The sequence below is a fragment of the Pararge aegeria genome, chromosome 27 (genome assembly GCF_905163445.1).
Source record: "Pararge aegeria chromosome 27, ilParAegt1.1, whole genome shotgun sequence".
NCBI classification, from domain to species: Eukaryota; Metazoa; Arthropoda; class Insecta; order Lepidoptera; family Nymphalidae; genus Pararge; species Pararge aegeria.
The window spans coordinates 2,847,088-2,857,824 of record NC_053206.1 but is presented as its reverse complement, the minus strand read 5'-3'; the positions used below and the strand labels follow the sequence as shown (position 1 = coordinate 2,857,824).

The 10,737-nt window shown below is 40.6% G+C and overlaps 1 protein-coding gene across 1 annotated transcript; it reads right to left on the bottom strand.

Annotated features, from left to right (window-relative positions):
• Positions 1-1,636: 1,636 nt before the first annotated feature.
• On the bottom strand, positions 1,637-10,251 carry LOC120635782. Its single transcript, XM_039906938.1, has 6 exons — positions 10,099-10,251; positions 8,846-8,955; positions 7,760-7,871; positions 5,227-5,344; positions 3,282-3,375; positions 1,637-1,777 (listed from the first exon to the last, which is right to left on the bottom strand). The coding sequence occupies exons 1-6, from the start codon at positions 10,223-10,225 to the stop codon at positions 1,682-1,684; spliced, it is 657 nt and encodes a 218-aa protein (XP_039762872.1). The 5' UTR covers positions 10,226-10,251; the 3' UTR covers positions 1,637-1,681.
• Positions 10,252-10,737: the final 486 nt, after the last annotated feature.

Here is a 10,737-nt window from a genome sequence, read left to right as displayed (position 1 = left end):
ATGTACGAAAGTAAATAATGTATTTAAGTAAATAATGTACGTAAGTCAATAATGTACTTCAATAAAAATGTAAACAAGTAAATAAGAAAATAACACAAAGCACTGCATACAATAATAGCTGAGTGAGGATTCTTTATATTCTGAATTGTTCTAATTCGGCCGACTGGCACAGTGGGCAGCGATCCTGCTTTCCGAGTCCAAGGCCGTGGCTTCGATTCCCGCAACTGGAAAATATTTGTGTGGTGAACATGAATGTTTTCAGTGTCTGGGTGTATATCTATCTTAATATATATAAATCTCCTGGCACGATGTTTGTCCGCGATGGACTCCTAATCTACTTTAACGATTTTAAATTAAATTGGCACACCCTGAGGAGTCTGGTCCTACTTAAGAGATAGGATAGCATAGATCTTTAATTATAGTCGCAATTTTATTTTATTGCAAATTATTTGTCTATAATTAATTGACAGTCACATGTTATATATATACTACTATACTCGTATCGCTAAGCCTTAAATATATATATGTTATATATATATTTAAGGCTTAGCGATACTGAATACTTTAAAAACAAAATCAATCGCAGACGAAGTCGCGGGCAACAGCTAGTATATTATAAGTAGCTAGTATATTTATGTATATTATTCATAGAAATTATTCATCAGTTATCTTAGTACACAAGCTGCGCTTACTTTGGGACTAGATGGCGATGTGTGTATTGTCTCAGTATATTTATATTTATTTATTTATATTTTTATGGAAAACATCGTGAGGAAACCTCCATGCTTGTGAGTTCACCAGCGTGGTGAACAGCCTTAACCCCTTCTCATTGTCGGAGGAGACCCGTGTGTTGTAGCGGGCCTGTAATGGGTTAATATGAAGATGATGAAGTTTCCCACCTACGCTTCAGGTTCGGCAAGTCGTAGGAAGTGTTCCTTGCATACACTGGACCGTGTTTATAGGAGATGGTTTTAGCATCAGATGGGCAGCGGGAAAATTGCATAAAATGCCAAAAATCCTCCTCCGATTTTCATATCGATATTGATATGGATATTGGTATCGATTACGATATCGATATTGATATCGATTTTGATTTCAATATCAATATTTAAAACAGATTTTGATATCGATTATGAAATCGATATTGATATCGATATTGATATTTGATATCGATTACGGTATCGATTACGATATAGATATCGGTTTTAAAATAGATTTTGATATCGATATTGATATCGATTACAGTTATGGATAACGTTTATGACTTCGATTACAATATCGATAAAGATGCATGCACTGCGCAGTGTTGCTCTGTTTATAAGCGACGGTTTTATATTAACCATCAAACGGGCAGCGGGAAAATTGCATAAAATGGCAAAAAAGGCAGTTATATACAAATTTTAAAGGTAGGCAGTGCTTTTGTACATGTACGAAGTGCACGTACACGCACGGGTCCTTCGTCGATTATTTCAACAGTTTAAAGAACAATAAACTTTATGACGCACAACTCACTTTGCCATGCTCTAGGACGATATCTCGGCCTTTAAAAGCTCGCTTCGCTCGGTCAGTAATAGATACACTAAGAAGAAAAAAATATAACTTTAAATTTTATTTCAATAAAAACCAATACAGGAAGCGATTATTTTTAAACAAAAAGTCGGTAACTTAAATATGTTTTAAATTACGAAAGGAATGTGAAAAGTATTGGAAACAAAAGTAAAATCTTTGCGTGGAATTTGCTTTCCGCGGCGTCGGTGACGTCACTCGGCGTTTTGGTCTGCAAAAAATATGAAATTAAATAAATAAATAAATATACTACGACAATACACACAACGCCATCTAGCCCCAAAGTAAGCGTAGCTTGTGTTATGGGTACTAAGATAGCTGATGAATATTTTTTTTTATGAATGAAATACACATAAATACTTATAATATACAGATAAACACCCAGACACTGAAAAACATTCATGTTTTTCACACAAACATTTTCCAGTTGTGGGAATCGAACCCACGACCTTGGACTCAGAAAGCAGGGTCACTGCGCACTGCTCCACTAGGCCGTCGAAATTGCATGTAGCTTAATATACTTCAATAGACGTCCAGTCCAGCTAGGCTAAAGACCTCTCCCATGTAGAGTTTGCTTATAATTACCAATCTGGGCAGACGGGTTGGTGATCGCAGTAGATCACAGGGTATGGATGTTACGCTATCACGTAAAAACTACTTAACCGATCCTCATGAAACTTTGTACCTACACATAATCTTGGTAGTGTTAGAAGTAATATAGGGTACTTTTTATCTCGACATTTAGCTCGGTTCCTTTGGGAGAGGGGATGAAGGTGTTTGACGATTTTACACCATAACTCCGACAAATTATAACGGATTTCAATAATTATTTTTGACTATAGAGGTTATAATATGCAGTTAATTTTGCCCAAATTGTGGTTGGATATAGAGGACAGAACTCCTCAGCGGACAGCAGCAAACGCCACATTTAATGCTTAGCGATTCTGAATACTTTAATTTTTTTTATAACTACAACTAAATTGAATGCTACATCAAAAAACAAAATCAAACGCAGACGAAATCGCGGGCAACAGCTAGTATTAAATAAATATACTACGACAATACACAAATCGCCATCTAGCTCCTAACTAAGCGTAGCTTGTATTATGGGTATTAAGAGGACTGATGAATATTTTTATGAATAACGAGCTGTTACCCGCGACTTCGTCTGCGTCTGATTTTGTTTTTATCGTATTCAGTGTCGCTAAGCCTTAAATGAGTACATGTGACTGTCAATTAATTATAGACAAATAATTTGCAATAAAATAAAATTGCGACTATAATTAAATATCTAAGCTATCCTATCTCTTAAGTTGGACCAGACTGCTCACGGAGTGCCAATTTAATTTAAAATCGGTTAAGTAGTTTAGGAGTCCATCGCGGACAAACATCGTGACGGGAGATTTATATATATTAAGATATACAATTTTTTTTTTTAAATATATAGACAACTGCTTGACTGCAATCACACCTGATGCTTAGTGACGATGCAGCCTATGATGGAGCGCGCTTGCCTAGAAGATGCCTATTCACACTTGATTTGAAGGCACCCAGATTATAGATATCGGGGAAGACGATGTAGAGAGTTCGATGGTAGAGATGGTTTAACCAAATCGAATTGAAATTGGTCCGTGAATTATTACTAAAAAAAATTAAAGTCGGGATACTTGTCGCCGTAGCAGTCACGCTTGCATTTAATGACAACAGACACTTACAGCAGTCATTTTGGTATCGCAACTTATCTCGTCGATGGAAGTCCTGAATCTCGCAATTTCTCTGGGATCGTTGGAGTCCGGTTGGAATTTAAAGCTGAAATGAGATATTAAATAAATAAACCTGCCAACAGACCCCAGCGCCATCTGTCGGGCTTATTTGTGAATCTAAACCGTCCAGGGTGCCACCCAAACGCATACCGAAAAATTCATTCAAATCGGTTCAGCCGTTTAGGAGGAGTTCAGTGCCATACACACGCACACAAGAAAAATATTACATACTAGTTGTACCCTGCCACGCTTCGCTGTGGCATTTTTTTATGGAATGGTTGAGAAATGATAAACAAAACAAATAATACATTACATATGTCAGCGAGTGTTTTCTCGCTTTCGGTAGATGGCGCAGTCACTGGTACATCGATCGTTAAAAAAAACTGTAGTTTCGAGGTCGCGGATATGTGACTGATGCAAAAAATAGATAAAAACAATCCTTGATGCGGATTATATATTATGCTAAAATTTCAGCTCGATCGGTGCAGAACATTTTGAGGTTATGAAGCGTACACAAACCAACATAACATTTTTATATAGTCAAAGTCAAAGTCAAAGTCTAAAATATCTTTATTCAAGTAGGCCCTTGGTGGCACTTTTGATGCGTACATAAGAATTACACGGTAGTGAGATGATGGCGATAACCACATTCGTAAACTTAAAACTAAAGCTACGAGGGTTCCAAACGCGTCCTGGTCTAAGAAGAAGCCCACAACAAACTTAGCCGGGTGTTCTTTTTTCTTATCACCATCTCACAAATTATTAGAAGAGCAACCTGGTTAGAGCAAGAATTTACACCTAAGCTTTTTTATCGATTACATAGTCCTTTATACTATAATAGTACTTTTCTATAAGCTTACATTTAATACAAACTTTGAACTTTTTAAGAGACATCTCCAAGATGTCAATTGGTAGTTTATTGTAGAATTGTATGCAATTTCCTTTAAACGAATTATGAATTTTATGTAACCTAGTATATTGCACTGTAAGTTTATTCTTACTTCTAATGTTTAAATTATTGTATTTACATTAAATTTTCAAATATGTACTGACTATACACTGTCATTATTTTAAAATCTTTAAATTTATCTCTCAATGACTCTCTCGGACCCATTTTGTAGATCGAACGAACAGCCCTCTTCTGCAGTACGAAAATAGTGCCAATATCAGCAGCATTACCCCAAAGTAAAATATATATATATATATATATCGTGGGTTCGATTCCCACAACTGGAGACTGTTTGTGTGATGAACATGAATGTTTTTCATTGTCGGAATGAATGTTTTCTCTGTGGTGTACAATAAAAGTGTATTCATTCATTCATTCATTCATTCATTCATTGTCTCGCGTTTATCTGTATATTAATGTGTATTATATTGATAAAAAAATATTCATCAGACATCTTGATACCCATAACACAAGCTACGCTTACTTTGGGGTTAGATGGCGATGTGTGTACTGTTGTAGTAGTCGTAGCGTAGTATATATACGAGTATATTTTGTATTTTCGTAGTATATATACTTATATCCTACGCTAAGACTACTACGACAGTACACACATCGCCATCTAGCCGCAAAGTAAGCGTAGCTTGTTTTATGGGTACTAAGATAGCTGATTAATATATTTTTTTTATGAATACTTATAATAAACAGATAAACTCCAGAAAAACATTCATGTTCATCACACAAACAGTCACCAGTTGTAGGAATCGAATCCAAGACTTTGGATTCGTTTGCAATCTAAGCATGAGTTTTGAGGATAGTCCCACGATAAAAAAATAAGCTGAAACCGTGGGCAACAGTATCGTTTAAATGGGAATTTGGTATGGGGAATTAACGTAACAGGAGTTGTAGGGTGTCTCTTCTAGTCTCCAAAAACAGATTTATTAAACTTACTTGTTCCAAGCCCGTGCTATAGGTTTTTCTGAGGCCGATACATTAACGTTTTGCGAAGTTGCTGACGATGTAGATACGTTGACTTCTCTTGATATTTCAGCACTGTCGGCTTTGTAATCTAGATATAGCAATAAAAAAAAATATTCCTTTAAAGGTCCAGCAGGTGAGATGGCAGCATCTGCATGACGATGCAGTCTAAGATGGTAACGGGCTGATCTGCTAGGGGTATTGCAGTTATATTAAACCAATACTTCTAATTGGTTTGTACGCGACAAGAACGCTAATTCGCTTGGCGGCACGTCTTTGTCGGTAAGGTGGTATTGGATAGAAGCAGGCGTTACTTTGCGGAATTCCAAAATATATAATAAAAATTAAGCTTTATTTGCTATACGCCGTGAAAATCAGGTGAATACTGTGTAATTTATATTTTTTCCATCCTTATACTCCACACCAAACAGATCTCCGGCAATGTACCCTCTACGCACGTTTCGCTCCGAAACCGGTTTAAAACTTAACAATTATTCATTGTAAAGTCAACATCTCCTGACGATGCTCCGGTTTCGGAGCGAAACGTGACACCATAAAGATTCTCCTGCTTTTCGCGGAGTATAGCAATATGAGCTTAATTTTCTTAAGGTAAGGTGGTATCTAGCGACGGAAGTCTCCCAGCTTAGAGAAAAATCCTGAAATTATTTCAACATTGCCCCTGCCTTGGATCGAACCCGGGACCACTACGACAGGGAGGTCAACTAAAAATTAAGGAAAATACCTTCGAGGCACAAGTTATGTGTGGCAAGACCCGCTCGGTGTCTAGCCACGTTCCCGCAACTCCTGTCTCCTAACCTGTTTTATAACCCTGTCTGGTAGTCGGATAGGGTTAACCAAGTTAAAAAACCGTGTGCGCACTTCCGATTGTTGGTAGTTACGTTGTATCTAACCATCTGAAAAACCATGTGCAGTGTGCACGCCACTTCTAGTGTCTACACAGCTTAAAAACCCCGTACACAGTGCACGCCACTTCTAGTTGGATAGTGTTTACTTAGCATTAAGCCCCTTGCGCGCTACTACCCATCTATCACACTAGTCTACACTGTCTACACAGCTTAAAAACATTGTGCTAGCTACTTCTAGCAAGTATCTATTCAGCTTAAAACCCTTGTACACAGTACACGCAACTTCTAGTTGGGTACCTCGCTTCAACCCTTTGCGAGCCACTGAAAGTTGGGTAGTGTGCGGGACGATATATGCGAAGCATGCCGGCGTTATCGCTGAGCTCGCCGATGGATGCTTCGGCCTGCCCTGCACCACCTTCCCCCGCGACCAATCGTGACGTTGGCGCGACTCTTCAGCGCATCCTCCGTACCGGGCACTTCCCATCATCGTGGAAGCTCGGCCGGATTATCGTGATCCCCAAAGTGGGGAAGAAAATTATGCAGTCTGGGAGCCATCGCCCCATCACACTGCTGTCGACGACTTCAGAGGTCTTCGAGAAGTTGCTTCTGCTATACATCACGCCCCACCTTCAGCGACGTGACGAACAGTTCGGTTTCCGTGCCGAGCACTCTGTCGCAGTCTTCCTGCACATGGAGAAGGCGTTCGATCGCGTCTGCGCATGGAGAGCCTGGATGAGTTCATCAGCCGCCTGAGTACCTCGATGTTCGCACGTGCCGATGGAGCGCGACCCCAACACGTGCGGGGCATCGCGCCACACCACCGGCGCCCGCCGGACGTCATAGGCCTGCCACAAGACCTCCTGGACATCTAAACGCTTCCTCGCCGCTGGCTGATGGCTTGCCAACTCACATTGGTAAGCTAGACCTCTCTGAGCGGCGGGCGTAAGCCCCTCTCGGACATTCCAAGTCGCCGCAACACCGCTGATCACCGCGACACATCGCATGCTTGATCGCACTGCCGCTACTCTACCCGGACACGACACCGCGGACCCAACGGTTCCACCCAGTGACCCGTCTGAAGTTGCAGACGGCGTTGCAACCACCGAAAAGGGCCATCGCCCTGAGTGGTTACCCCGAGCCCCATTTACTTGGACTTCGAGGAAGACTCCAGAGAAAAAAGCCGAGTCATTTCCCACCGGCAAGCGGTACACCAATAAAGGAAGAAAAAGTTCTCCGGAGTTTTCCTTGCTACTACTACCCAACCAACCCAGCTCCAGTTTAATATACAGACGCCTACAGGTAGTGTCTACACACCTTAAAAACCCTGTGCACGTCACTGATATGTAAGTAGCGTCTACGTGGCTTAAAAGCCCTGTACTTGCCGCTAACAGCTGGGTAATGTCCAGCCTAGAAACCACTGATATTTGAGTGGTGACTTCCCGGGTCATGATTAAATGTCGGTGTACTCGAACCGTTAGTTGGATATCTGCCCTGCATAAAAATCCTGTGCGCGCTACTAAGGTCGGGTTTTCTACCCAATTTATAAAACCCGTGCGTACCACTGATAAATGGGTAGTGTATCCAACCCTGTGCAAACCATTTTATTGTATGGGACAGTTGTGAAATGGTGTTAGAGTTACCCAAGGAGTCCTTATAAATATCAGCAAGTTCTTTCTCAATCCTAGCTTCGTCATCATCTTGCCTTCTGCCGTCGATTTTGTCAATATCCTTGATTTTTTTGCTTGGATCACTCTGTTAAAGACAAGAAAATAGAGTCTTATAACCGTCATTAGTTCAAAGCGCTGATAGCCTAGTGAGTAAGGCGTCGACTTTCCTTTCGAGGAGACCGAGTTCAAGCCACGGCACGCGCCACAGACAGACATTTTACGGAGTAACGTGCGTTTTAAATAAAAGCAATTTAAATATAACTTGCCTTAACGGTGAAGGAAAACACCGTGAGGAAACCTGCATGCCTGGTAGTTCTCCTTGATGTCCTCAACGGCGTTTTAAGTCTACCAATCCGCACTTGGCGAGCGTAGACTACGGCCCAAACCCTTTTCATTCTAAGAGGTAACCCGTTCCCTATATGGGGCCGGCAATGGATTCTTCTTCTTCTTCTTTTTCTGGGCTTGTCTCCGTACTTGGTCGACCTGTCTTCTGGAGCTCACTCCAGAAGCTTAGCAGGCCGCCCAGGTCGCCAAGTGACGGCAATGGATAAATGATGATGAAGATGAGAGCTTTTTATAACAAAGCTCGTGCGGTGAAGACCTACACCATCTGACACCAAGTAAAAAGCATTGCTGTGTTCCATTCTGAAGGACATGGGTGCCGGTACCCGTGTAAAGTCACGTGAGACTTAACTCTTACGCCACAGGTTTATGGACTCGGGGCCGCACGTTTCAGAACGTGTTCTCTGCATGAACGAGCTCAAACAAAATAAACTCTTCTACAACTGCTTCATTATATCAACCCTTTACCGGCACTACAGGGCACGGATCTCCTCCCACTGGTCGAGGTCCGTGCTGTGTATTCTAACCTTCTCCCCCCCCATTTTTTTATTATTTTACTTCTTTTGACACCCAATTGTAATAGCAGATTTGGGGCTCAGGAAATCATAACTTGTCAATGTAAGTGCGTAATTTAACTAGGCTTCTTCTGCAACCCTGGTACTTCTAAAGTACAACACTCCACAAATACCAGGGTTGCAGAAGAGCGTTAGAACTTACGGGAGTCTTGATGAATTCCTTCTTTGTAGCGGCTTGTATAGTGGTGGTTGTAGCAACCTTGGCATCCTCATTCTCTGCAGAAGGTTCTTCCTCCAGCTCTTGGGGAAGTTCTGTGATGATATTCATTTAAACTTTTTGTGCTAGGTAGCTTAAGGGGTCCATAAGCGATGTAAAAGAGTGAATAGTACGAATTTTTACCTACTGCATACACGATATGTGCGGAGTAAGTACAAATTGGCTAGTAAGTGATGATGCAGTCTAAGATGGTAACGGGCTAACCTGTTAGGTGTATGGCAGTTATATTAAATACAAACCCCTAATCGGTGTTTACGCGACATCGCACGGGATCGTTAAATCGCTTAGCGACATGTCTTCGTCGGATCCGGACAATGGGAAACTAGCCACGACCGAAGCATACTACCAAACAATAATATGTTGATGTTTGAAAAGAGCAACTTCAGAGTTTCTTGCCTTCTGAACCAGCGATACAGTCAATACATCTTGTCGTTTCCAAAGTTCTGATAAAGTAAATAAATTTTGAATTTCATTTTTAAGTAAAGCTTCTTTACGCACGCTTGACTTGGGGAGTAAGCTAGTGAATGCGTGACGAGAGCGTTACGAAAAGTGTGATCGGGCGAGGCGAACGGAAGTTTAAAGGGAGAAAAGATATTACTTGGCGAACATAGAACGAGAGAGAATCCGTTTCGTATAGGTATTACTGTAAGAGCAAGAGAGAGAAAGAAAGAAAAATTTTCTTTCTCTCAGAGCCAGTATATTATTATTATCTGTTTATCTCAGACATAGTGCAGGCCTTTAGTCTGTCACGCTTTAAGAGCAAGAGAGAATAAAATAATATATGTTGTATATACATGGATATATTATATATAATACTAGCGGACCCCAGCGCCATCTGTCGGGCTGATTTGTGAATCTAAACCATCCAGGGTGCCACCCAAACGCATACCGAAAAATTCATTCAAATCGGTCCGGCCTTTTAGGAGGAGTTCAGTGACATACACACGCACACAAGAAATATATATATAAAAGATAATTTTAACCCCCGACGTTAAAACGATGGGGTGAATAAGTTTGACGTGTCTGTATGTGTGCATTCAAATTAAAATTCAAATGCATGAGTGCTTGTGTTTATGTGTGTGTGTATGAATGTGGGATAGACCAGCAAAAATACATTATCGAATACAGTTTCAGTATATTATAGATGAGAATGTTGAGAGTGATGAAATGGTTTTTACCTTTGATCGGTGCGGCAATTTCTATGACCTCCTGTCCCATGGACTCCGTCAGAGATTTAGTGTGACGGGTTTTAGCGGAAACGTATGTTAATAGGCACATTAAAAATATTGACTTCGTTAAACACATTTTGATACCTGTTTCATTGGTAGCCGTAGTCCATATATTGTTTCATGACCATTTCGATTTTATAATGGTTTTTTAGGGATCGTTGACTGAAAAACAAAAACCGGCCAATTGCGAGTCGGATTCACGCACTGGACATAATCTATAAAGATCACGTCTGTTGGGAGACGCTTTGAATATTTATTTTATTCTGTTTTTAGTACCTGTTGTAATAGCGGCTACAGAAAAATACATCATCACGTGACAGACAGACAGAAAGACGGACAGACAGCGGATTCTTAGTAATTCCGCTAGCAACAGAAAATACATCATCTGAGAAAATTTCAACTGTCTAACTATAACGGTTCATGACATACAGTTAGATGGTGACATACAAACAGACCAACGGACAGACAGTACGGTTACATGGTGACAGACAGACAGAAACACGGACAGACAGCGGATTCTTAGTAATTCCGCTAGCAACAGAAAATACATCATCTGAGAAAATTTCAACTGTCTAACTATAACGGTTC